This window comes from Oncorhynchus gorbuscha, linkage group LG23 (assembly GCF_021184085.1).
Source record: "Oncorhynchus gorbuscha isolate QuinsamMale2020 ecotype Even-year linkage group LG23, OgorEven_v1.0, whole genome shotgun sequence".
Lineage (NCBI taxonomy): Eukaryota > Metazoa > Chordata > Actinopteri > Salmoniformes > Salmonidae > Oncorhynchus > Oncorhynchus gorbuscha.
The window spans coordinates 33,075,873-33,103,818 of NC_060195.1; the positions used below are offsets into that span (position 1 = coordinate 33,075,873).

Below are 27,946 nucleotides of genomic sequence, written 5' to 3' on the forward strand. Positions count from 1 at the left end.
CAAGTTTTAAAAAAAACAACGTTTTATTGGCAAAAATAGACATGAAGAATTGAAGGCCTATTTCTCAGCCAGAGTTCTGTCCATAGATCTGCCACCACGCCTGGTTCCATCACATGATCAGCACTGGTACCTGGAACAGGGAAGCAAATAGTCTACTAAGTCTGAAAACGTTACATGTAGCTATTAAACTCTTGATTACTGAAGGTGGTGGTCATACACGTTCGGTTCTCTATGCAGTGGTCCAACATCCACTTGAATCCAACAGGACGGCTTTAATCAGCAATAGTTCCAAAAGATTGCTCATCCTGAAACAAGAAAATATAAATTAACATCCCGCCATTTCTTTTGGATTACATAAAATTGATAACCCAATCTTTCTGCATCCCCTTCAAATAACGCAATGGTCCGATTTGATTCTCGCTCCCATTCACTTTCCAGCTTGGTTGTTAGGTCATGGCTGCTCTTCCGAGTGGTCTCCATTTGAGAATTGGCATGCTTGAGACAAGCTTGATCTTTGACTATGGCACAGAAAAATAAAATGAAATCCACTGTACACAAAAAAAGATTCCTTATTATGAACATTGCCCCTCAGTAAAAAAAAATTGCCAAACATTTTTTGGGATGAGTTGAAAAAAAACAAGTGCCCAGCAAAGGTGATCTCCTTTTGTGATTCTGCGCATTGTTGACAAGTTAGATGTTGACCCGTAACGTAGGTTTAGTGGCTAATTCATTGTTTATCAAGTAAAATACAATTTCTTAAAATGTATGTAATCAAAATTTTGTAGATAAAAGACTACAAAAAAAAGCTACCTCAATTGAACTAAATGGATTCGTTTCATTCCCTGGGGCATCCAGTCTCTTGAACACTATACCTTTTGAGCAGACTGCAATTCACGGTAATGAGAAATTAAGTTAACAGACGAGAAACAAAAAGTTTTGCTTTGCTTACCAGCTGTTGACACTATCAGTCGGGTTGAAAAGACTCTGGCGTTTGGTTGTTGGTCTTTGGTAAGGTCGTTGCAAGCCAGCATTGTTTGGCTTTATGGCGATGACTCCATTTCCACTGAGGGAAAACTACACTGATTGACATTTGCGTTGTCCTCCGACAACCCAGTTGGACAATGCAAAGTACAGGACTGCTAAGTGTCATCTACAAGCGTCACAGTTGAAAGCTCTGCATCTCAAATGATCTCTACTTGTTGATGTGCGCTGGGCAATCGGTGTACATTTATGTAATAGTTTGTCACTTTCAGAACATCCATTAGTGTTGCGTAAAGAACTTTGGTTAAAAACTTTATTAGTATACGAAAGCCATATCCATGGGCATAGCAGGACTTAACAGCACTAAATGTACAAAAACTAAACACGCATCACTTGGCAATGATATCATTACATGGGCTGGGGAAATAAAAGTATTTTAACACTTAAAACAAAAAGAAATTGACAAGCCTGAAGATAAACATCTCAAAACCTATGCTTGTCCATGGAATTTGACATCCTAGTTTTTTTGCCCTCTCCAACTTTCCACCCACTTATACAAGTAGTGAATGAACACGCATTACGTAGCGGTCGCTTTGATGTCCAAGTCCATCTCAGTATCTGCTGCGGGCAATTCCTCTATCGACTCTGGTGCCTCCGCGGCCACCACGGGGTGCTCCACGACTTGAGCCACTGTACGCGTCACGAGGAGGGTAGCCTCTCTCGATAGGGGGCGCTGGCCCCCGCTCCTGCCTGCCCATTCGCTCACCACGGCTAGGGGGGTATGGGTCACTTCGACTGCTGGGGTAACTTTCACGACCGCCATAGCCATCCCGGGAACTGCTGCCATAGTCGTCATAGCGACTGCTTCCGCCACTGCCATTGTAGGATGGTTGGGGGGCCCTTGAGGGTGGGGCGCTGCGTGAGTTACCTGCAGGGTCAATGGGTCAGGTAATTGGCAATTTTCACTTCACACACTTTGCTGAATTATGAGCCAATGTTTTCTGTGAGTATTTCTTAAAAGACTATCAATTGCAACTATACGTTTAAATCTCCAATATGCTAGGGATCTGATCAAAACTTAACATTTAGGTGCTTTCAGCGATTATTTATCCAAGCTTGGGGGATCATAAATTAGGCAATGAAAGCCCTTTGAGCATGCCATGGTTTTGTTGAGGAGCTGCTTTTTCCTTTTAGAATTCCAGTTGTTAGAATCTCACATTGGTCACAGTTTTTCAGTGAGGTCTTGATGGTTTTGTGAGGGTCGTTTCACCCTACAAAAACAGATTTGAGCACGACTCCTTGAGGGAGTATTTTGTGACACTGTAGAATGAACATTGAATGGTTAAGAGGCTTTTTGGATGTTTCCCTTGCGGTGCATGTAAGGTCTCCAGCTCCCAGGGGGACATTGAGCAGGTTGTGGGAGACTGGAGCAACTTTTGTCCATTATACTTAAGTGGTCAATCTTACCGTAACCACCGTAGGGCTCTCGATATGCGGCTGCACTAGGGCGCTCCATATAGCTTTTGGGTTCCCGGCCTCCACCATAGCCATCACGCTCACTAGTGAAAGGAATGGTGTAACGTTACTTATGTCAACGGAACTCTCAACCAATCTTTAGAGTCACAAGTCAAACATACCTGTAGCCCCTGGACATTGACCCATAGTCATCACGGGAACTGGATTGGGGATAATCCCTTGGTGGTGGTGCATAGTCCCTTGTATCCCTGGAACTCGTATAGTCCCGGCTAGAATAGCTGTCAAAATGGGAAAACATGCCACTTGTATAAATAAGCAATTTTACAAATGTTATAAGTAACATTAAGAACATGTAACCAACCGCAAACAGAGTAGTAAGATATTTGTTGAATGGGCAAACCCACCTGTCCTTTGTGCTGTAATAGTCATCCCTTGGTGATGGGTAATCATCCCTTCTGGACATCGACTCTCTGCGGGGAGGGGGTGGGCCATAGGGGTCCCTGTCCCTGGACATGGGAGCTAAAGAAAACAAGATCTGGCAGTAATTATCAGGAGAACAGAAGTCTGTGGCACTACGTGGTTAGTCATTCCTTACAGCAATAAGTTCAAGAGAGGTATTCACACTTACTTCTACCCATAGGAGAAGGAGCGTGTCTCTTGGGTGGGGGGCCTCCATTACGAATCGGAGGTCCTCTCTTCAGTGGTGGGGGGCCTCTGGATGAAATCCCTTTGAAAAAGGGTTCTACAATTCCTATGTTATCATAGTAGTCTTTTGGCAGACAAGAAATGCAAATATTAATGGCAAACTCAGCACTCACGAAACAATGTGAAAAAGTAATTTCAAAAGACAAATGCCAGTTTCATAGCCTACATACATATCCCAATGTAAGTTTAAAAAAATATATATATATTATTCATAAATGCCCAATACAACAACTCCGGTGAGTACTTCCGCAAAGTTACCTCTGGATGGTGGACCCCTCATTCCACTTGGTGCTCCTCTAGATCCTCGAAGGCCTCTAGGGGGACCACGGCTGCGTGGATGCATGGGTGGTGGGCCGCGTCCAAAAGTAGGTTTCGTAGCTTGTTCAACCTTGATTGGCTTTCCATCAAGCGACTTTTAAAAAGAGATTGAAGTGAACATTAGGAATGTACACAAGCTAGACACTAGGGTCATTTAAGTAGATTTAAAAAAATGCACAACTTTACCTTCCCATTCATTTCACGTGCAGCATCCTTTGCATCTGCAGGACTCTCAAAGGTCACAAAAGCAAAACCTCTTGATTTGTTTGTTTCCCGATCTTTCATCAACAGAACTAGAAAGAAAAAAAATAGATATTTAATGCAGACAAGATGACTAGGTTACAAAATATTAATCTGAACTGATGCTCAGAATTGAGGTATTGGTGTTTTTCCCCAGCTCATTGCTTATCAAAACCATTATGTTATTCACTTAATTGCTCATAATTGAGATCCAAGCAGTTCCAATTTGCATAAGTTCTGTCCTCATACAATAGCAACAGTAATGTCTTTATTGGGACATAACTATTGCAATGTAACAGCAATCCATTTAGGTGTATTCTTCATAACCAAGATAAAATAAACATGTTTAAAAATATGTACCTTCCACTATTCTGCCATATTTGCTGAAATACTTCTCAAGGGCCTTTTCGTCAGTTTCAGTGTCCAGGCCTCCGATGAATAGCTTCCCTGGTCGGTCTGCCTCTGCCATATTTGCGTGGGTTTAATCTAATAGGAGAAAATAGTTTTAAGCCACCAGATCGACTGTTTGTGCAACAAATGAGCATGCTTGGACTAAGGCATGTTGGGGAAAACAATTTGTCCTCCCTCCAGACCTCGGTTTCGAAACATGCCGTTAACTAGCTAACGTTAGCTTAATATTTGATTCGGGTCTACGTGGTGTCTAGCAAGTTAGTGTGTTGTGTACTTAGTGTGTTGTTCTACTTAATTACGATTAGAAAGTTAATGTACACTGTTATTGTATATTTGTTAAGCTTTAACATGCAGGACAAAATGGCGTCGAAAGTGGAATGAATGGCTAGCTAACATTTCCAAACCAAACGTATCTCTGCCAATTCCCATCCAGCCAGGACATCAATTATACTAGCTCGAGTTACCTGGCAAGTAAAGCGGATTTACAAACTAGTTCGTTTAAATCAGAATTACCACGTGGGAACATGTCAGTCCAAGTGTATTATTAGTAACTTAACAATAAACGTGCATTTAACAATAAATAACAACCGGACAAAACTGTGGGTTCATTCAACAAAACTCAAAATGGCGACTAGTTCATTTGAAGCTGGCTAGCTGTTATTCGGATGTTAAAAAATAGGTGCATGCATAAATGTATGGGGTTTTTATCTGATTTTAACGTGAGTTGGTCGTTTACTATCTGCAAAACATTGTGCACAAAATACATTTGAACGGTGCTTGACACCTACCTCTACGATTTTCTCAACGCGCTGGCGCCTCAAGAAAACTGCGAAACGATGGATGTAAATTTATAACGATCACGTGCTATCACGCATCCGGAAGTAGCTTGCAATTTATGCATATTATATCTGAAAAACCAGCACAGCAAAGAGTAAAACCACTGCCTCTTTATGTGAATGTCTGATATAATTTTTAATATTATATTTTCTTCCATTTTTTGTTTTCTTCTAATGGGCATACAAATATAGAACAAATATGACAGCATTGAACAGTAATAATGTTATAGGTAGGTTGCTTGCAACATTTCAACTAACACGACTTTAGAGAAGACCAAGAGCACAGATGGCACAAGGAGGGTTAGTTGTAAATATATTTGCCAAGAGTCTGGAAGACTAACCAATCAAACGTATCGTCCGCCCCACTTCTTAATGACAACCAAACGAACGACGGGTTGGATGTGTGCTAGTAGATAAGGCAGTGGCTTTGGTTGGACAGTTGGAAAGCTTGCTGATGAAAGTGGTTTGAGGTTGGCCCTTCTGTGGTGATAGGGGATGTTCCTCCATGGTTACTGTCAGATCCCATTGTTGGTCTAACCATGGTTAGATTTCTAATGAATTTATTTGCTAATTATGGTGGAAAATAAGTATTTGGTCACCTACAAACAAGCAAGATTTCTGGCTCTCACAGACCTGTAACTTCTTCTTGAAGAGGCTCCTCTGCCCTCCACTTGTTACCTGTATTAATGGCACCTGTTTGAACTTGTTATCAGTATATAAGACACCTGTCCACAACCTCAAACAGTCACACTCCAAACTCCACAATGGCCAAGACCAAAGAGCTGTCAAAGGACACCAGAAACAAAATTGTAGACCTGCACCAGGTTGGGAAGACTGAATCTGCAATAGGTAAGCAGCTTGGTTTGAAGAAATCAACTGTGGGAGCAATTATTAGGAAATGGAAGACATACAAGACCACTGATAATCTCCCTCTATCTGGAGCTCCACGCAAGATCTCACCCCGTGGGGTCAAAATGATCACAAGAACGGTGAGCCACACGGGGGGACCTAGTGAATGACCTGCAGAGAGCTGGGACCAAAGTAACAAAGCCAATCAGTAACACACTATGCCGCCAGGGACCCAAATCCTGCTGTGCCAGACGTGTCCCCCTGCTTAAGCCAGTACATGTCCAGGCCCGTCTGAAGTTTGCTAGAGAGCATTTGGATTATCCAGAAGAAGATTGGGAGAATGTCATATGGTCAGATGAAACCAAAATATAGCTTTTTGGTAAAAACTCAACTCGTCGTGTTTGGAGGACAAAGAATGCTGAGTTGCATCCAAAGAACACCATACCTACTGTGAAGCAATGGGGTGGAAACATCATGCTTTGGGGCTGTTTTTCTGCAAAGGGACCAGGACGACTGATCCGTGTAAAGGAAAGAATGAATGGGGCCATGTATCGTGAGATTGAGTGAAAACCTATCAGCAAGGGCATTGAAGATGAAACGTGGCTGGGTCTTTCAGCATGACAATCCCAAACACACCGCCCGGGCAACGAAGAAGTGGCTTCGTAAGAAGCATTTCAAGGTCCTGGAGTGGCCTAGCCAGTCTCCAGATCTCAACCGCATAGAAAATCTTGGGAGGGAGTTGAAAGTCCGTGTTGCCCAGCAACAGCCCCAAAACATCACTGCTCTGGAGGAGATCTGCATGGAGGAATGGGCCAAAATACCAGCAACAGTGTATGAAAACCTTGTGAAGACTTACAGAAAACGTTTGACCTCTGTCATTGCCAACAAAGGGTATATAAAAGTATTGAGATAAGTATTTGGTCAATAACAAAAGTTTATTTTCCACCATAATTTGCAAATAAATTCATTAAAAATCCTACAATGTGATTTTCTGTATTTTTCTTCTCATTTGGTCTGTCATTGTTGAAGTGTACCTATGATGAAAATTACAGGCCTCATCTTTTTAAGTGGGAGAGCTTGCACAATTTGTGGCTGACTAAATATTTTTTTGCCCCACTGTACATGTAGGTAAAGTTAGTGACTATCAGGCCTTCACATTTGAAATACTTCAAAGAAACCACTACTAAAGGACACCAATAAGAAGAGAATTGCTTGGGCCAAAAAACACGAGCAATGGACATTAGACCGGTGGAAATCTGTCCTTTGGTCTGATGAGTCCAAGTTTAAGATGTTTGGTTCCAACCACTGTCTTTGAGAAGCAGAGTAGGTGAACGGATGATTTCCGCATGTGTGGTTCCCACCTTGAAGCATGAAGGAGGAGGTGTGATGCTGCTTTGCTGATGACACTGATTAATTTCGAATTCAAGGCACACTTAACCAGCATGGCTACCACAGCATCCTGCAGCGATACACCATCCCATCTGGTTTGCGCTTAGTGGGACTATATTTGTTTTTCAACAGGACAATGACCCAAAACACACCTCCAGGCAGTGGAAGGACTATTTGACCAAGGAGAGTGATAGAGTGCTGCATCAGATGACCTGGCCTCCACAATCACTCAACCTCAATCAACCCAGTTGAGATGGTTTGGGATGAGTTGGACCGCAGGGTGAAGGAAAAATAGCCAACAAGTGCTCTGCATATGTGTGAACTCCTTACTCATGACTGTTGGAAAAACATTCCTCATAAAGCTGGTTGAGAGAATGCCGAAAGTGTGTAAAGCTGTCATCAAGACAAGGGTTGGCTACTTTGAAGAATCTCAAATATATTAGGATTTGTTTAAACCTGTTTGGGTCACTTCAACAACAAAAGGGTTATTTCATATTTTTGATGGACTGTCATTTCTCTTTGCTAATTTCAGCTGTTCTTGCCAAAATATGGAAATGGTCTTTTACCAAATAGGGCAATCTTCTGTATACCACCCCTACCTTGTCACAACACAACTGATTGGCTCAAACGCATTAAGGAAAGATATTCCACAAATGAACATTTAAAGCATACCTTTGTTAAAGAGATTTGAAACAAGATATAATTGATATTGGGTAAATGTAAGATGTCAGAGCTATTTTTATAGATGTGTGTGTAACTGATGTGAAATGACTAGCTAGTTAGCGGTGGTGCGCGCTAAGAGCATTTCAATCGGTGACGTCACTCACTCTGAGGGGGGGCCGTGGCTTTTGTGGCCCGATGGCTGTTTCTCTTTTGGTCCATTCAACAACAGAGCGATACGATCCTTGTTTCAGCAGGATGTTGTATCTATACCTTATGTCATGCCTTATTGGAATGGATTTATTGATAATATCTGTTGGGAAAAATTTTGGATGTTGCCACACACATACCTACTTGTTAACAAAATGAAGGAAGTTTCCTTTAAAATTATTCATAAATATTATCCTGCCAACCACTATATGAAGAAGTTTACGGAAAACATCAACTCAAATTGCTCCTTTTGTAATGACCACCCAGAAACAGTTGTGCATCTTTTTTGGCATTGTATGCATGTAAGAAAACTGTGGCAAGACATCAGTAGGTTTATAATTGAACACATTTATGAAGATTTTACACTATTGTGGAGAGATGTACTGTTTGGATTCTTTACACACAATAGAAATAAGCGCAATCATTTTGAAGTAATTAATTTCATTATTCTTTTGGCCAAATTTCATATACACAAATGTAAATTTACAAACAGAAAACCACATATTCGTAACCTACAAAAAGAAATTGAACTGTATTTTAAGACTGTTAAATGCTCTACTAACAAAAAAGCTGTTAGAATTGAAAGTATATGCATGTCCCTTAAGGTCCTTGTGTAATTGTTATGTGATATTGTACCCCCTAGCTCGATTGTCTATTGTTTGTAATCTATGTATGCTTGTGTTCCCTCATGTGCTTTATGTATTGATTTGATATTAATTTAAAAAATTAAAATTAAAACTTGGTGGCGCGATGGGTAATGATGCTTCCTGGGTGTCAGTTGTTGATGTGCGCAGAGGGTCCGGAGCGAGGAGAGGGATGGAAGTTAAACTGTTACATGTGGCAGAAGAGATGGGACTGAGCACAAGGGCCGGCATTTATATGCCCTCCAAGGAAAGGTTGGTGGACCAAGATTCAAAGGTCAGATTCGGAAGAGAGAGGTTGCTGGTTGCCAAGCAAGTGAATGGTTTGCATCTGGAGTGTATGGTTTGCATCTGGAGTGTATGGTCGATTGAAACGGTGGAGCATGTGTTGTTATATTGTTGTAAGTATGTTGAAGAGAGGGAAAGATTGAAGTGTGGGGTCATTGAGGTTGGAATGGGTTTGGAAGGCGATGGGGGAGGGTCTATTAGAACTTAGTAGGTAGCTTTTTTATTTTCTCAGAAGTACTGAGTTAGGTAGGAGAATTTAGAAATGTTGTAAACCGTAATCGACCACACTCCAGCACAGTAGGTGGCGGCATGCACATTTAACGTTGGTTTGCGGACAGCCATTACATCATAGAAGAAGTAGCGTTGGACGCTAGCTAATTATCTAAGCTCAACTGGCTGACAAGCTGGCTAGCTAACGTTATTTTTCCTCGCAGAAACAAAAACTGAACTAGCTACATACCAAGTGAATTGAAATTAGAAACAAAACCAGGACAATGAAGACGCGGATAGACACTGCATTTGTACTTGTGTTCACGTTACTTGCCTTTAGTACTTGTTCAGGATTCTACCTTCCGGGTTTAGCCCCAGTGAGTTTTTGTGAAGATGTAAAAGGAGGCGATGATTGTCAGGTAAATTTACACATTTGGTCTTTTTTTACGGACTGACATGGACATTTCGCTGTAAACTAACTAGTTTGTGCATCAAATTGACGGTTTGATGTTTTGTTTATTTCCTTTGACTGGCTAGCTAGTTACGGGGTTTGTCCCTAGCGTTATTTAGCTAGCTGCATGCTAGTCAGGTGACAGATACTGTTGCACTAGTTACCAAAGCTATTCACTAGCTAAACTACCAACCATTAACGTAACGTTAACAGTTGTTGCTAGTTTGCTAGCTGACTAGTCTTGATTTGAAGTGGTTTACATTATTAGTTAGTCTGCAACTTGTCCGTCACGGCTGGCTAGTAAGATAACTACAAAACATTTGCTCTTGAGAACCCAAGGCATTCTGCCTTATCTCAAGCAAGGTTCTCAGTTGTAAGCGCTGCTTACCGGTATGACCATGTTAACTACAATCCCGATACTGTTTTAACGTTTAGAAACGCCAATCACCACTTGCGATACCGTTTTCGAAACATATGGAACTTGTATTTTCTGAGAATCTTAAAATTAAATATATACACTTACTGTATGTAGCAGGTTTGAACAGATCAATGGCTTTCTACGTCCAGCCGACGAACGAACGTTACACTCCCTTCCCAGTTATTCTAAGGGAACAGGTGGACATGCTAGATGGCTAATTAACACAGACGGCCGACTCTCTGTCCTCCTTAAACAAGGACTGTAGCATGGAGGTATGACCATGTGGGAACCCTAATCCCCATAAAGGGTGTGTAGTAATTTAACCTTTAGTTTTCATAAAATTATTTCTGGCTGATATGAAAGATACGTTCATTTTGTTTCCAAAACCGTACAGCGAAATATGCGTGTTAAATGCCCAGTGCAGTCAGAAATGTGATATCACCGTGTTTATCTCCACACTGAGGTTGGACTAATATAGTGTGAGTAAGAGCTGTTCCTAACCTCTGGCAATAACAGCTAATTATCAGTTCCCCCCACCACTCAGACCACTCCCAGATAGTCCGAGCAAAATTCTTGCTTGAGAAATTGCTCTAACTAAGAAGCTATTTTTGACCATTTTGTTTAAAAACAATCACAGTAATGTACTTAAAGGTGCTACGCATGTTTTATTTATTTTTCCATTGCTATTTCTTAAAATGTCCATAATATATCTGGCGCTAATAGTGGTACGTTAGTGTTTCACAGTATTATTTAATCGCCAGTGTTGTGATCGGCCATGATATTCGCCAAAACCACTGTTCGAAGCTCGTGGACCAAAACCGAAACTAACTGTCGTTTTCGTCCACAGGTTTCAAACAACTGTAAAAATTATATTTGTTGTTATTGAAAATATATTTCACAGCAATTTAGATGGTACAATGATTCCCTACACCATTCAGTGCTGGTTGTATTATTAAACTGACTTCAAAACACAGGCCTCTGTGTGTTTATGACCTAAATTACATGCGCGTGTACAGTATATTCGTAGCATCTGTCATAATAGCAACCCATGTTAGTAGTTGCATATTAGATCTCCCCTCTTTCTACATTCCTAACGGATATTTTCTGTCACAATGGTGGTTTCCCGCTAATTGCATTATGGTCGGAACATTCGCGCGTAGCCTGCTGCCTTGTGCGTATTGCTGCGCTTATAATGTGATTAAATAATATAATAGTCTATCAACATGACGGATGCATGCATACTAACCGTAGTCTTGCAGGTGTTTGCAAGTTTTAGTGCACGTGTCAGGTGATCTAAATCGCAACTTCTGCACCGGCGCTCAAAAAAGTTGGGTAAATATTTTGTAAAAATGTTCGATAATTTTAAGGATCAACCCCATGGACAATCGTTGGAGTAAAATTATAATTTTATTCAACACTTCAGCTCCTAAGTTAATATTCCATGTTTGGGCAGTGCCTTGACTGTATACCTGTAAGTGGTATCGCACAGATTTATTAGGCAACATGCCTGTATGACCATCTCTCTCCTTCCTTAGACTCTCATCCAGCTGTTTGTGAATCGCTTGGACTCAGTGGAATCAGTTCTGCCCTATGAATATGACGTGTAAGTAGTAGCCAAGGTTATTATAGTTGTGTTTTTGTATTCGTTTTTATTTCTATTAGATCTTTGATTTTTATTTGAAATTCTGTTTGGTTTCAGACTTGATTGGCTAGTTGTTATTTAGTTCATTTGTATACAAATATTTCATTTTTATATTATTTATTTTGTTAGTGTTAGGGACCGAAAGCATGCATGTGAGGTCATTTCCAGTTCATAAGAGCATGTCAAATTTGGTGTCAATTGAAAGCGAAGAGTCTAAATAAAAAAATTAAATTAAGGCATACAGTGCATTTGGAAAGTAATCAGACCCCCTGAAGTTTTCAAAATATTGTTACGTTATAGGCTTATTCTAAAATGGATGAAATACAAATTTCCCCTCATCAATCTACACACAATACCCCATAATGACAAATGAAAATAGGTTTTTAAAAACAGAAATGCGTTATTTACATAAGTATTCAGACCCTTTGCTATGAGACTCGAAATTGAGCTCGAATAAGCACACGCCTATCTAGATAAGATCCCAGAGTTGACAGCAAAAACCAAGCCTTGTGGTCGAAGGAATTGTCCATAGAGCTCCGAGACAGGGTTGTGTTGAGGCATAGATCTTGGGAAGATTACCAAAAAGTGTCTGCAGCATTGAAGGTCCCCAAGAAGGTCCTCCATCATTCTTAAATGGAAGAAGTTTGGAACCACCAAGACTCTTCCAAGAGCTGGCCATCTGGCTAAACTGAGCAATCGGGGGAGAAGTGCCTTGGTCAGCGATGTCACTCTGATGTCACCCCCCCCCAAGGCTTCAAAACACCATTTGATTTTGCACACAGTTTAGAAGAAAAATCAACTAAAACTGAACATAATTTATGACTGTTTTTTTTTATTTTAGTTAGTTTTGGCTTGAGTATATTCATTATTTAAATTTTTACAAAATTTTCTCTAAATTATTAATTTAAGTTTTTATTTACTTTAACTTTGGCAGCAGCTCTGACTGGTACATACCTCTGTCTACCGTATCTTACTTTTGTTAGATCATTGCACATTCATAGTCAACAAATTCCTTTCACAGCTTTGACTTCTGCAAAGATGACAACGAGAGGAGACCGTCTGAGAACCTGGGCCAGGTGCTATTTGGTGAGAGAATTGAGACGTCGCCATACAAGGTAGGGCACCTCTGTCATCACAGGTTTCATTGATAGTCTGGCATGTACCACCAGGCTTTAATTACACTAAAGGTCTTCTGGGCCCAGCTTTTCAGGTATTGGATTCCATTGTTTTGTGTTGCTCAATCACTCCAGACAAGACCGGCTATTCAAGCTGCCCTGTTCTTCCTGTTATACCCATTTATGTGTTACTTTATGGCAGTGTCAAGAGTTTTTATTCTTCACTTTCCTTCAGTTCTCATTCAAAAAAGATGAGAAATGCAAGAAATTGTGCACCAAAACCTATGTGAAGGATAAAACCGAGGATAAGAACATGCTGGACTTCCTCAAGAGAGGAATGCAGTTGAACTACCAGCACCATTGGTGAGCTAATCATTCTCCTTCTCCTGAATAGGTTGAGATACTTGTACTTAATTCTACAGAAAATGGGTCTGCTTACCCCCAGGCATAGTAGGGCCCCTTAGCATGATACGAATCCTATACAAGAGGTTAACACTATGTTTGCACAGCATTTGGTTAGACGGAGGTGGATGAACGGGAGACAGATTTGTGTCAACCAAATCACTTGCAGGGCTTTTCCAGTTTGAGTATTTTTTTTAATTGGGTTTAACAAAATGTGTGTTTGTTTTCAGGATTGTTGACAACATGCCAGTCACCTGGTGCTATGATGTGGAAGACAGTCAGAAATACTGCAATCCTGGATTCCCCATCGGCTGCCTCGTCACCACCGAAGGGCGCGCTAAAGATGCCTGTGTCATCAATGTGAGCCATACTTTTACAATATCTCACACACAGGATGGTTGCCCAATATCTATCTGATAACACCAGAGATTGTAGCTATGCCAATTCTAGTTCAGGACAGGCTGTGTTGTGAAATGGTAATATTCAGTTGTAACAACATCATTAGATTGGACCATGAGTGGGGTGAGTGTGTCGTATTAGGGTGAGTCGTGCTGTTTTTATAATAGCTCTAATGATAACCTACTTTGAATATGATTGTGTTTAGTATGCAATATGGGGTAATTGACTGGAATCTTTTCTCTTTTCAGTCTGACTTCAACAAGAAGAACACATTTTACATCTTCAACCACGTGGACATCAAATTGACCTACCACAATGGGGAAGGGGAGGGGTGGAGAGGAGCTCGCCTGGTGGCTGCCACACTGGAGCCCAAGAGGTAAGAATTTCAGACGGCCAGATGGCGTGTAAATCAGGTGATGTATGAGCAGATCTATTCCATTTTCATTAGCCGCACTTGAACATACGGTCGCTGGTGCTTCCATAGGTGGCCATGAATATGCACTGTTCTATACTCGATGAACAACTGTCTGCCACGTACGGTTGTTTAATATTATTGTTGATTAGTGTAATTTCCACATTTCACCAGAGGAGTCCAAAACTCCTACTTTTTTTGCACTGCAGCATGCATCTGGTATAGACAAGCAGAGTTTCATATGAAGCACTGGAAAGCCCCCAACTTTCTAATACTTTTTGAAATGGTTTTGTGTTGTAGCTAGTGGTCTAATGTGTGTTTGTGTGATTGACAGTATCAACAATGCTGACAAACCGACATGTGAAGGCCCTCCCATGGAGGTTCCTGGAGAGTTTAGCAGTGATGTGAAAATCACCTACACCTACTCTGTCAGCTTCGAGGTACATTAGAACAGTTAACCACAAAGTATTTGTTTTACACATACAAGTACACCATGTGTTTGGTCAACAGCATAGTTCATAGAAGCATTAAAGTATTCTCTTTCTCAAATAATAATTTCTTCATTCACAGGAAAACAATGACATCAAGTGGGCCTCTAGATGGGACTACATTTTGGTCTCCATGCCTCACACCAACATCCAGTGGTTCAGGTACGCTAGGTCTCAGGTACGCTAGGTCTCAGGTACGCTAGGTCTCAGGTACGCTAGGTCTCAGGTACGCTAGGTCTCAGGTACGCTAGGTCTCAGGTACGCTAGGTCTCAGGTACGCTAGGTCTCAGGTACGCTAGGTCTCAGGTACGCTAGGTCTCAGGTACGCTAGGTCTCAGGTACGCTAGGTCTCAGGTACGCTAGGTCTCAGGTACGCTAGGTCTCAGGTACGCTAGGTCTCAGGTACGCTAGGTCTCAGGTACGCTAGGTCTCAGGTACGCTAGGTCTCGCAACACTCAGCCTTGATAAGGGACTTAACAGCATAGAAGTAGAGAAAATGTTTAACAGGCCTCTGAGAAGGCCCTTCCTTATATCCTAATCAGCAGACAACTGTTCTGTAAACACCAGCCTGAGAGACTTGTATGAAGTCAAAACCAAAAGGCAGTGACGTTTCCAGTCAATCACTATCAATAGATATGAGTTTAATCCATAACATACAGCATCTAGTCTAGTGACCAACCTGCACCTTAAATGTCACAAATGGAACACTGAAAATCATGTCTAATAAACCAAATATGCTCAACAGTATGTTGATCACTCTAAATGTAATAGGAACTTTAGTCATGTTAAATATTCCCATTCCAGTGCTGTTATACGGTAGATTAGAATGTGGTGCTCTTCTGCTGTCATGTTAATGGCGCATGGCTTTTGTTCCTTCCAGCATCATGAACTCTCTGGTCATCGTGCTCTTCCTGTCTGGCATGGTGGCTATGATAATGCTGAGGACCCTGCACAAGGACATCGCCAGGTACAACCAGGTGGACCAGGTAAAGAAACGCACAGAGCAGCTCTTTGAGACACTCACCATCTCACTTCTCTGACCGGCAAACTATACGATTGTATGAAACCAAGTTACATGCCGCAAAACAGAACTGGATTATTCATTTGTGTTCCATTGTACGCAAAGGAATCCTTCATGAGTGAATGGGGCGGAGGCAGGGGATTCATCTGCCAAAAGTCATTTATGTTCTGTATAATATATGCCATTTAGCAGACGCTTTTATCCAAAGCGACTTACAGTCATGTGTGCATACATTCTACGTATGGGTGGTCCCGGGGATCGAACCCACTACCCTGGCGTTACAAGCGCCATGCTCTACCAACTGAGCTACACAGGACCATGTTGCTGAACCACAAGCATGAAACTTTTGTAACATTTCATATTCACAGGAAGACTTGATAAAGGCTCCACCACCACAAGGAAAATCCATATTCTATGTAAGGTTATCGAAAGCCATTTGAGCACAAATTGGGGATTGTTGGTGTGATTTCTGGGAGGTACCTCTTGAAGTGTCATATAACTTGTAAACCTTTTAAAATGTGGTGTAGTGCAGGCCATCATTTACAACTGAACAATCCTTTGAATAAAAAATGTAAAAAATTATCTTAACCACCTCTGGGCTAAACAGTTCTTGTCTACACCATATTTTATAGCCATTGGCTAACATGGTTATGTGGTTTTTGCTACACTAGCAGGTGTTAGATGAGCTGGAAGATGGGCTAATGAGTCACTCTTGGTGATTGGCTTATCTGTAACGAAGCAATTTGAATATGCATAAATTTGACCATTCCATTGGTTCTGATTGGTTGTGGTGCACTCTAACCCAACAGGAGGATGCCCAGGAGGAGTCTGGGTGGAAGCAGGTGCACGGGGATGTGTTTAGGCCTCCCAGGAAGGGCATGCTGCTTTCTGTGTTCCTCGGCCAGGGAACCCAAATCTTCATCATGACTTTCATCACCCTCTGTAAGTAACTCTTCCCCAGATGCTTTAAAACCTCTTAAGGATCTGACCCTTTCTTTTAAAATTTTGCCTAAAATGACACCCAAATCTAACTGCCTGAAGCAAGAATATGCATATTCTTGATACCATTTAAAAGGAAACACTTTGAAGTTTGTGAAAATGTTAAATTAATGTCGGAGAATATAACACAAATATATATTTTTTTGTACCATTTTTTTAATTTAAGAGAAAGGCCATAATGTATTATTCCAGCCCAGGCTCAATTTAGAATGTGGCCACAAGATGGGAGCAGTGTATGTGGAAAGTTTTAGACTGATCCAATGAACCATTGCATATATGTTAAATGTTATATCAAGACTGTCCAAATGTGCCGAATTGGTTTATTAAAACATTTTCAAGTTCATAATTGTGCAGTCTCTGCAAGCAATAGTATGGTATTCTTTCACTGTAATAGTTGCTGTAAATTGGACAGTGCAGTAAGATTAACAAGAATTTAAGCTTTCTGCCCATATCAGATATTTTTATGTCCTGGGATTTTTTTTGTTACTTACAACCTCATGCTAATCACATTATCCTACGTTAGCTCAACCATCTTGTGGTGGGGACACCGATCCTGTGGAGGTTAATAAGCAACGTAAAATCACAATGCCTTACAGCATCTTCAGAAGATGGTTTATTCAACATGAACTCAAGTCTACATGACCTATAGGGATGAGTTTTTAATGGAGTAATAATAATTATCTTATTGACATTTTACTAGTGTAATAGTGGTAGTATTACTGTAGTGGTAGTATTCTCTAGTGATGGTGACATCGGTTTGACTCCTCTAGTCCTGGCCTGCCTGGGGTTCCTGTCTCCAGCTAACCGAGGGGCTCTGATGACCTGTTCTGTGGTGCTGTGGGTTCTGCTGGGCACCCCTGCAGGATACGTGTCAGCACGCCTCTACAAGAGTAAGCCCCATTTGACATACTCATCAATGAACCACCTGTGAATTAATGTAATAAGATTGAGTATGAGAAGGGAATGATATGAATGCCAAACAGATCATACTTTCAGGGCTACAGTGATCGGACAGTATGATATTCCCTCCAACCATTGTTGGATATGTATTTCTGCCTGAATAGTCTGTATTCTGTATGCCCAGTTTATAGCTTGTGGTTTGAACCCTTATTTCCCCATGTGTATTTCCCCAGCTTTCGGTGGTGAGAAATGGAAGACAAATGTCCTGTTGACAGCACTGTTGTGTCCAGGGTAGGTCAGCTGTTCGCTGTATGTACTGTAACATCCAAAGCTGCATTCATTTGAAATTCTCCTTAACAGGAAGATATGTACAGAGGCTTCACATCTGTCTCTTCCTTCCCCAGGATTGTGTTTGCAGACTTCTTCCTGATGAACTTGATCCTGTGGGTGGAAGGCTCGTCGGCTGCCATCCCCTTCGGCACGCTGGTGGCCATCTTAGCTCTGTGGTTTGGTATCTCCGTGCCCCTCACCTTCATCGGTGCTTACTTCGGCTTCAAGAGACCCGTGAGTCTCAAATCAGATCCCCTTGTCCATGGAATCTTATTCATTATGATTTAATTGGCAAAACTGGCCCTAGATCAGCACAACTACTTTGAGCTGGATTATGAATACGGGCCCTGATATTTTGTCCACCTTAAAAGTCAGCCCTTTCTAATATGGCTACAACTGTCCATTTCTTGATGAGTTGCCACCCATCTCTTGCTCCATTCTACAGGCCATTGAGCAGCCGGTGAGAACCAACCAGATCCCCAGACAAATCCCAGAACAGTCGTTCTTCACCAAGCCTGTCCCCGGCATCGTCATGGGGGGCATCCTGCCCTTCGGCTGCATCTTCATCCAGCTCTTCTTCATCCTCAATAGCATCTGGTAGGAAGCCATTTGTAATATATAAAACATCTGTAATGCTGTTGTGTGTCCTGTCACCTGTCCGACCGTCTGTCTGTTGCTGATCTTTCTGGTAGAAGCGACTCGCCTGCTGGGAGACTTGTTTGACTGACTTCATTGATTGATGTAATAGTTAGTTAAATGTTTTTGTCTTCTGTTCCAGGTCTCACCAGATGTACTACATGTTTGGTTTCCTCTTCCTGGTCTTCATCATCCTCCTCATTACCTGCTCTGAGGCTACCATCCTGCTATGCTACTTCCACTTGTGTGCGGAGGTGAGAGGAAACCATACTATTCAGTGCCTTCTTTCAGAATGGCCTACTGAAACGTGTAGGTGTACATTTACTGTAATGTGGACAATGGTGTACTAGGAAACACCATTAAACATTTACCAGGGTAACTGCTTCAACCATAATAGCCAACGTAATAACTCTTTCAAATCCAGAATGTCTGTAGCGTAACTTTGTGTTTCCTGTAGGACTACCACTGGTGGTGGCGTTCGTTCCTGACCAGCGGCTTCACGGCCGTCTACCTGTTCGTCTACGCCGTCCACTACTTCTTCTCCAAGCTGCAGATCGTAGGAGCCGCCAGCACCATCCTCTACTTCGGCTACACCTCCATCATGGTGCTCATATTCTTCCTCTTCACAGGTGAGTGGTCTGGGAACACTGCGTGAGCGAGGTTTATGAATGTGATAGTTAAACAGGCCGGTGTGTGTCTCAATGAACCATTAGCTTGTATTATTTGCAAAGACCTGTCCTATTGTTTGTTCATGGACTGTGGTTAAGAGGCGTTAACCCGCCCGTCCTTCAACACATACCGCTTGCAGTTTTATGAATGGCGGTGACAAATCTTCTGGAGTAGCGATCTGTCCCAGAGGGATTGTGTTGTAAAGACTATAAGCAGGAGGAGGAGGTGGGGATTGCAATGGAAATTGCTTAGTGTTTGAAGAAGCCAGGTTGATTAACATCAAAGGGGCTGCTCAGCCCGGCCCTGTACACACTTGCTAAGATCCAGGAACCCTATCCCGTTCCAGTGACGACATAGACCAAGGAATGCACTAGTATTGCGCAAGTATTGCTTGCTCAACCCCCCTTCCCCCGTGACAGGCGTCACACCTCTGGTTCCTCTAGTTTTACTGGTAGTACAGCTGTTCTTTGCTAAATGCACTTAGACTTTTACCGCAGACATTTCCTTCTTACGGCAACATTTTAAAGAAGTCTCCTTGGAGATGCTGGAGTGCATCCTTTAAACTGAGACCAGATAAAGACTCATCATTTTAAAAATTTTCTTGATCATAATGGTAAATGAACAGCTTGTAGTCTTAATGTGGTAATTTATACTGTAGAGGGATACAAACCAGTCTTCTAAATGGGTTGTATTTAGTGGCTTTCCCTCTTCCTGGTTCCTGTGCCAAGTTTGGCACTGAGCAGCTCATTCATATGCTGAGAGGAGGGAGAAAGGCCAGACAGACGGTGTTCCACACAGTGAACTCCTCCCACTCTACTTCATGGAAAAGAGCTGGTCGTAGGAGCTGTGGTGGAACAGCACTCAGCCATGCTCTCTGACCACCTCTCCATGTTCCTACTCTTATATATGTTCATCTATGGTATTCATCAAACCTGATAATTTTTTTGTAAAAAAGCTCAAAGATCAACAGACCCTCCCCTGGTCTCCTCAGTGGGACATTTGACTGGATTTGACCTATTATTAGCACTATTAAAACTGAGCACGCGTTTTAAACAAACGAATACTGGACGTATTTGTGAATTGCTGCTTGTAGTAGTTGATCAATGGTTAGCCCTCCTATAGGTGTTGGTTTTAGAGAGAGGGTAGCTTTCGTCTCCTAGAAAATAAACGTGAGGCAGCGCCCAATTTACAGGTTGCCATGGATTCTAATAGATGCACCAGCATCCTTGACTACGGCTGTTATGGCAACTTCCCTTCGCCGGCACTGAAAATATATAGCTGTCTACCAGGAGGAGAGCAATGTGGGCGATTACTGGGTATCCACACTCACAACAACAATACTGCTATGAACAGATCTGCCTCCCGCCCTCTGTCCTTACTGTGATGTGGAACGGGTAGAAATGGACACTGTTGACATGGTAACGACACTTCGACCCTGTCTGGCCTTTTCTTACACACACACGTGACCTAGGACACAATTTAAGGAAAGTCGATACAAAACTACTCCTGAAGTAATGAGTTTCTCTCTCCCGAAATATTATATAGACATATGAACTTATGGCGACCTCCTATCAGATGGATCCTAATAAATCAAGTTAAAGTCATAGGCATTTACCGTCTTAAGGGCCAGATGTAGCCTATATCACCGAAACAGTGTCAGCCTCCATCTTAAGACTGCGATAAGCAATTTTGGGATGGGCTGGCAGAAGATCCATCAATCTAAAATAAAGGGGCTTCATCGGAATAATTCTAATCTGCCCCATTTCAGATTTTTACCCAATCCTCGTCCTTCCCATTTCACCTCGTCTCAACTTTGTTCAGAACTTAATCCAGGAGTCTCTTGTATGGCTCTCATTGAGCCGTCAGATACGGGTGTTCAACGTTTAAAAAATATATATTTTTAATGAATTTTCTCCCAGGATTTTGCCCAATTAAATTGTTCTCTCCAGAGAGGAGCTCACTTCATTTCCACTCTGACAAACTGAATGGTTTGTATGTACAGGTAACAGCTAATATAAAGTGTCTTGATAGGGCGTTGAGACAGAACAGCTTCAATGCACCTTGGCATACACAATATATACAAAAGTATGTGGACACCCCTTCAAATTAGTGGATTCGGGCTAGTTCAACCACATCCGTAGCTGACAGGTATAAAATCGAGCAAACAGCCAGGCACTCTCCATAGACAAAGATTGGCGGTAGAATGGCCTTACTGTATTTCAACGTGGCACTGTCATAGGATGCCACCTTTCCAACAAGTCAGTTCGTTAGATATAGGCTCAGCCGCAAAGTGGAAGGCCACACAAGCTCACAGAACAGGGCTGAAGCGAGCAAAAACCGTCTGATTCATTTGCAACACTCACTACCCAGTTCCAATCTGCCTCTGGAAGCAACGTCAGCACAATAACTGTTTGTTGGGAGCTTCATGAAATGGGTTTCCATGGCTGAGCAGCCGTACACAAGCCTATGATCACCATACGCAATGCCAAGTGTCAGCTGGAGTGGTGTAAAGCTCGCCGCCGTTGGACTCTGGAGCGGTGGAAACACGTTCTCTGGGGTGATGAATCACGTTTCACCATCTGGCAGTCTTACAGACGAAGCTGGGTTTGGCGGATGCCAGGAGAACATTACCTGCCCCAATGCATAGTGACAACTGAAGCTTTGATGCCAGGCCATGGCATATGGCTTGCATCGTTTTCATGCTCCTCAAACCATTCAGTGAACACTCCCTGTGCCCTGTGGATGGGGTCATTGCCATCCTATGGAGGGGCATCGCCATGGTATCCAAAATAATGGTCTGCCCAGCATTTTTAGACATGACTCTAGGCATGATGGGATGCTAATTGCTTAATTAAGGAACCACACCTGTGTGGAAGCACCTGATTTGTATCGGTCATTTCTCAAGTGTTTCCATTGTTTTGGCAGCTACCTGTATGTGGCTGTAAAAGACATGTACAGTTCGTACATTACACCCATGTCATACAGTGTATTTACAGTCCTTCAGAAAGTATTCACCCCCTTTGACTTTTTCCACATCTTGCTCTTACAGCCTGAATAGTTTTTGTTTACTGGCCTACACACAGTACCCCATAATGTCAAAGTGGATTTTTCATATTTTTTGTTGCCATTTTTACAAATTAATAAAAAGCTGAAATGTCTTGAGTCAATAAGTATTCAACCCCTTTGCTATGGCAAGCCTAAATAAAAGTAAAACATTTGCTTAACTAGTCACCTAATAAGTTGCACTCTGTGTGCAATAGTGTTTAACATACTTTTTGAATGACTACCTCATCTCTGTAACTCACACATACAATTATCTATAAGGGAGGTTTTCCAATGCCTCACAAAGAAGGCCATCTATAGAGTACCACAGTATGAGTCATAATACCCATATAATCTAGCGGTCAAACAAGGAAATGGTTCCAATTGTTTTTCACCATTCATTTTTCCCATAGAGTATTTTAGAAACACTTAAATAAGGGCTGGGTTTCTTGTAGACTTACCCTGGCGTGATGTTTTGATAACTGTAAATGTCTCTAGGCCAATGTGACTTAAAGGATAATGGAGAAATGTGGCACAATCCAGGTGTGGAAAGCTTTTCAGAGACTTTATTATTATTTTTTAACTACGCAAGTCTGTTAAGAATAAATTCTTATTTACAATAACGGCCTACACCGGCCACGTCCAGAGACGCTGGGCCAATTGTGCGCCACCCTATGGGACTCTCAATCACGGCCGGTTGTGATTCAGCATGGATTCGAACCAGAGTGTCTGTAGTGACGACTCTAGCGCTGAGATGCAGTGCATTAGACCGCTGCACCACTCGGGAGCCAATTTACCCAGAAAAACTCATAGCTGTAATCGCTGGCAAAGGTGCTTCTATAAAGTATTGACTCAGGGGTATGAATACTTATGGAAATTAGATATTTCTGTATTTCATTTTCAATAAATGTCATTATGGGGTATTGTGTGTAGATGAGTAAGAAAATAATTATATACAGTTGTGGGCAAAAGTTTTGAGAATGACACATTAATTTCCAAAGTTTGCTGCTTCAGTCTTTAGATATTTTTGTCAGATGTTACTATGGAATACTGAAGTATAATTACAAGCATTTCAAAAGTGTTGAAGGCTTTTATTGACAATTACATGAGGTTTATGCAAAGAGTCAATATTTGCAGTGTTGACCCTTCTTTTTCAAGACCTCTGCAATCCGCCCTGGCATGCTGTCAATTAACTTCTGGGCCACATCCTGACTGATGGCAGCCCATTCTTACGTAATCAATGCTTGGAGTTTGTCAAAATTTGTGGGTTTTTGTTTGTCCACCCGCCTCTTGAGGATTGACACACAAGTTCTCAATGGGATTAAGGTCTTGGGTAGTTTCCTGGCCATGGACCCAAAATATCGATGTTTTTTTTCCCTGGGCCACTTAGTTATCACTTGACTTATGGCAAGTTGCTCTATCATGCTGGAAAAGGCATTGTTAGTCACCAAACTGTTCCTGGATGGTTGGGAGAAGATGCTCTTGGAGGATGTGCAACCCCACATATGAATGGTCTCAGGATGCTTTACTGTTGGCATGACACAGGACTGATGGTCGCACTCACCTTGTCTTCTCCGGACAAGCTTTTTTTCCGGATGCCCCAAACAATCGGAATGGGGATTCATCAGAGAAACAACTTTACCCCAGTCCTCAGCAGTCCAATCCCTGTAACTTTTGCAGAATATCAGTCTGTCCCTTATGTTTTTCCTGGAGAGAAGTGGCTTCTTTGCTACCCTTCTTGACACCAGGCCATCCTCCAAAAGTCTTCGCCTCACTGTGCATGCAGATGCACTCACACCTGCCTGCTGCCATTCCTGAGCAAGCTCTGTACTGGTGGTGCCCCGATCCCGCAGCTAAATCAACTTAGAGACGGTCCTGGCGCTTGTTGGACTTTCTTGGGCGCTCTGAAGCCTTCTTCACAACAATTGAACCGCTCTCCTTGAAGTTCTTGATGATCTGATAAATGGTTGATTTTGGTGCAATCTTACTGGCGGCAATATCCTTGACTGCCCTTTTTGTGCAAAGCAATAATGACGGTGTTTTCTTGCAGGTAACTATGGTTGACAGAGGAAGAACAATGATTCCAAGCACCACCCTCATTTTGAAGTCTGTTATTTGAACTCAATCAGCATGACCGAGTGATCTCCAGCCTTGTCCTCGTCAACACTCACACCTGTGATAACGAGAGAATCACTGACATGTCAGCTGGTCCTTTTGTGGCAGGGCTGAAACGCAGTGGAAATGTTTTTGGGGGATTAGGTTCATTTGCATGGCATAACATTCTGGAGTATATGCAAATTGCCATCATACAGAGGCAGCAGACTTTGAAAATGTATATTTGTGTCATTCTCAACTTTTGGCCACGACTTTATACAGTACCAGTCAAGTTTAGACACCTAGTCATTCAAGAGTTGTTGTTTTTAATTGGATTTTTTTTTTTTACTGTTTTCTACATAGTATAATAGTGTAGACATCATCACTATGAAATACCACATACGGAATCATGTAGTAACCAAAAAAGTATGAAACAAATCAAAATATTTTAGGTTCTTCAAAAGTAGCTGCCCTTTGCCTTGGTGACAGCTTTGCACACACTTGGTGTTCTCTCAACCAGCTTCACCTGGAATGCTTTTCCAACAGTCTTGAAGGAGTTCCCATATATGCTGAGCACTTATTGGCTGCTTTTCCTTCATTCTGCAGTCCAACTCATCCCAAACCATCTCAATTGAGTTAAGGTGGGGTGCTTTTTGGAGGCCAAGTCATCTGATGCATCACTCCATCGCTCTCCTTCTGGGTCAAATAGACCTTACACAGCCTGGACGTGTGTTGGGTCATTGTCCTTTTGAAAACCAAATGATAGTCCCACTAAGCGCAAACTAGATGGGATGGTGTATCGCTGCAGAATGCTGTGGTAGCCATGCTGGTTAAATGTGCCTTTTGAATTCTAAATAACTGACCGTGTCACCAGTAAAGCACCATCATACCTTCTACATGTTTCATGGTGGGAACCACACATGCGGAGATCAACCGTTCACCTATTCTGCGTCTCATAAAGACAATCTCAAATTTGGACTCCTCAGACCAAAGGACAGATTTCCACCGCTCTAACATTGCCCATGTTTCTTGGCCCAAGCAAGTCTTCTTCATATTGGAGTCCTTTAGTAGTGGTTTCTTTGCAGAAATTCGACCATGAAGGCCTGATTCACGCAGTCTCAACAGTTGCTGTTGAGATGTCTGTTACTTGAACTCTGTGAAGCATTTATTTGGGCTGCAATTTCTAAGACTGGTAACTAATGAACTTATCTTCTGCAGCAGAGGTAACTCTGGGTCTTCCTTTCCTGTGGTGGTCCTCATGAGAACCAGTTTCACCATAGCACTTGAAGGAACTTTCAAAGCTCTTGAAATTGTCTATTGACTGACTTTCATGTCTTAAAGTAATGATGGGCTGTCATTTTTCTTTGCTTATTTATATTCATGCCATAATATGGACTGAGCCCTATTTGGTAAAAGACCATCTTCTGTATACCAACCCTACCTTGTCACAACACAACTGATTGTCTCAAACGCATTAAGGAAAGAAATTCCACAAATTAACTTAACAAGGCACACCTGTTAATTGAAATGTGTGTTCCAGGTGACTACCTCATGAAGTTGATTGAGAGAATGCCAAGTGTGCGAAGCTGTCAAGGCAAAGGGTGGCTACTTTTAAAACAAATCAGAATCGATTTTAGATTCTTAACTCTTTTTTTGGTTTCTACATGATTCCATGTCTTATTTCATAGTTTTGATGTCTTCACTATTATTCTAAAAGGTTGAAAATAGTACAAATAAAAACCCTTGAATGAGTATATGTGTGTCCAAACTTTTGACTGTGTGTGTTATTTAATCCATGTTGAATTCAGGCTGTAATGCAACCAAATGTGATATAAGTCAAATGGTATGAATTAGAGGCTGACCGATTAATCGGAATGGCCGATTTAATTAGGGCCGATTTATTTATTTATTTATTTTTTTAAGGTTTTCATAACAATCGGAAATCGGTATTTTTGTGCGCCAATTTTTTTATTTGTTTAACACCTTTATTTAATCTTTATTTAACTAGGTAAGTCAGTTAGGAACACATCCTTTTTTCAATGACGGCCTAGGAACAGTGGGTTAACTGCCTCGGTCAGGGGAAGAAAGACAGATTTTCACCTTGTCAGCTCGGGTGATCCAATCTTGCAACCTTACTCACAGTTAACTAGTCCAACTCAATAACGACCTGCCTCTCTCTCGAGACTGACTGCCTGTTATGCAAATGCTGTAAGCCAAGGTAAGTTGCTAGCTAGCATTAAACTTATAAAAAACAATCGATCATAATCACTAGTTAACTACAGGGTTGATGATATTACTAGATATTATCTAGTGTGTCCTGTGTTGCATATAATCTGACTGAGCATACAAGTATGTAAGTATCTGACTGAACGGTGGTAGGCAGAAGCAGGCGCGTAAACATTCATTCAAACAGCACTTTCGGTGTTTTGCCTGCAGCTCTTTGTTGTGCATCAAGCATTGCGCTGTTTATGACTTCAAACCTATCAACTCCTGAGATTAGGCTGGTGTGACTGAAGTGAAATGGCTGGCTACTTAGCGTGCGCTAATAGCGTTTCAAACTTCACTTTATATTGAGTGTGTAATGTAGTGTTTTATTTTGTATACAGCAGTACTGTGTCTAAGAGTTTCCCCCATTTATCTTCCTCCTCAGGCACAATTGGATTCTTTGCCTGCTTCTGGTTTGTAAATAAAATCTACAGTGTGGTGAAGGTGGACTAACGGAATGAAGGCCGGACTCCCTGCTCTCCCAGTGCAGCGCTTTTACAGTGACCGCTTTGAGGAAAGGAAGCCCTTTGAATGACTTGAAAACTTGATATGTTGCGGTCGTAATTATTTTGGCTTTTACCATCTAAGATTAATTGACATTTGGATTTGACTTGCACCTTGATCATCTACGAGGTGAGTTCCAAAGATCTAAGTTAGCGGGTGACTGGTTAGGGGAGGGTGGTGAAGGATGTTCCAAAATGATGTTTTTCCCCATTTCTAATGTAAAAAAACACAAACAAAAGTACTTTATTTTGCTTTTATATTCTGAGAAACCTAAACTTATATTTTTATTTTTCACCAACTCTGCTGTATTCAGAAGATGTGTTGATACTTAAAGAATGTCACCTATGGGTCTGTCCTTTACACATTTTCTGTTTCTGTTTTGTTTTTATATTTGTTTGGTGAGGTGAGGGCGGGCTGTAGCATCCTAACCATTTAATGACCTGTACTATCGTTTGGAATCTGTATAAATATCTACAACTGACTCTGCCATGAAGAAATCTGTTTATTTTTATGGCTATATTTTGGTTGATATGAAAATAAGAATATGTAGTTAGAAACAAATCTTTATCGTAAATGAATTTGCTATAACAGTAGAAATGTAAGCCAAAGCTTATGACTCATGTTTTTGTATGGATTGTAATGTCTCACACAGCACAGGAGAATACAACTTGGTGGATGATAACGATACAGTATACCACATTTAGACATGTCTTATTCGGTAACTTTCACTAGATGCATAAAACCTCTATTCTCTCAGATGGAAATTTTTCCCACCTTTTTAAAGGGGCAAACCGGGATTGGTACATCCGTTTAATTTGGTTAAATCATATACAGCTGTTGATTTATTGACGAATATAACACGCCCAGATGTTTACCAAAATAAGTGGCGCTCTGACCGCTTTTGTTTTTCAATCCTTGGATTGCCCCTTTTTTAAAGGCAAAGCG

General features: G+C 41.6%; 2 protein-coding genes across 6 annotated transcripts; one reads left to right on the plus strand and one right to left on the minus strand.

Annotated features, from left to right (window-relative positions):
• LOC124010435 (RNA-binding motif protein, X chromosome-like) lies at positions 1-10,484 on the minus strand. Of its 4 annotated transcripts, none has more exons than XM_046322855.1 (10): positions 10,189-10,484; positions 4,081-4,206; positions 3,667-3,773; positions 3,421-3,574; positions 3,086-3,226; positions 2,862-2,976; positions 2,619-2,735; positions 2,449-2,540; positions 218-1,909; positions 1-130 (listed from the first exon to the last, which is right to left on the minus strand). In XM_046322855.1, exons 2-9 carry the CDS (start codon positions 4,187-4,189, stop codon positions 1,593-1,595), a joined length of 1,152 nt encoding a protein of 383 aa, XP_046178811.1. In that variant the 5' UTR covers positions 4,190-4,206; positions 10,189-10,484; the 3' UTR covers positions 1-130; positions 218-1,592. The 4 variants fall into 4 exon arrangements, with proteins under 4 accessions (XP_046178811.1, XP_046178812.1, XP_046178813.1 ...); XM_046322856.1 differs by lacking the exon at positions 10,189-10,484 and adding an exon at positions 4,920-5,013 and having other exon boundaries at positions 3,086-3,199; XM_046322857.1 differs by lacking the exon at positions 10,189-10,484 and adding an exon at positions 4,920-5,013 and having other exon boundaries at positions 218-305.
• Positions 9,346-27,482, plus strand: LOC124010434 (transmembrane 9 superfamily member 2-like). 2 transcript variants are annotated; one of them, XM_046322851.1, is made up of 18 exons: positions 9,346-9,633; positions 11,619-11,686; positions 12,747-12,840; positions 13,076-13,203; positions 13,473-13,602; positions 13,890-14,017; positions 14,388-14,493; positions 14,624-14,703; positions 15,422-15,527; positions 15,931-15,978; positions 16,372-16,504; positions 17,332-17,451; positions 17,695-17,752; positions 17,866-18,025; positions 18,237-18,388; positions 18,570-18,681; positions 18,885-19,056; positions 26,883-27,482. In XM_046322851.1, exons 1-18 carry the CDS (start codon positions 9,499-9,501, stop codon positions 26,948-26,950), a joined length of 1,998 nt encoding a protein of 665 aa, XP_046178807.1. In that variant the 5' UTR covers positions 9,346-9,498; the 3' UTR covers positions 26,951-27,482. The 2 variants fall into 2 exon arrangements, with proteins under 2 accessions (XP_046178807.1, XP_046178808.1); XM_046322852.1 differs by lacking the exon at positions 15,931-15,978.
• Positions 27,483-27,946: the final 464 nt, after the last annotated feature.

Coding starts and splice junctions, on each gene's coding strand:
- LOC124010434 (XM_046322851.1), top strand. CDS start 9,499: ATGAAGACGCGGATAGACACTGCATTTGTACTTGTGTTCACGTTACTT. Junction 11,687..12,746: donor CTGCCCTATGAATATGACGT/GTAAGTAGTAGC, acceptor TTCCTTTCACAG/CTTTGACTTCTGCAAAGATG. Junction 16,505..17,331: donor CATGACTTTCATCACCCTCT/GTAAGTAACTCT, acceptor TGACTCCTCTAG/TCCTGGCCTGCCTGGGGTTC.
- LOC124010435 (XM_046322855.1), bottom strand. CDS start 4,189: ATGGCAGAGGCAGACCGACCAGGGAAGCTATTCATCGGAGGCCTGGAC. Junction 3,575..3,666: donor CACGTGAAATGAATGGGAAG/GTAAAGTTGTGC, acceptor TCTTTTTAAAAG/TCGCTTGATGGAAAGCCAAT. Junction 3,227..3,420: donor GAGGGGTCCACCATCCAGAG/GTAACTTTGCGG, acceptor GTCTGCCAAAAG/ACTACTATGATAACATAGGA.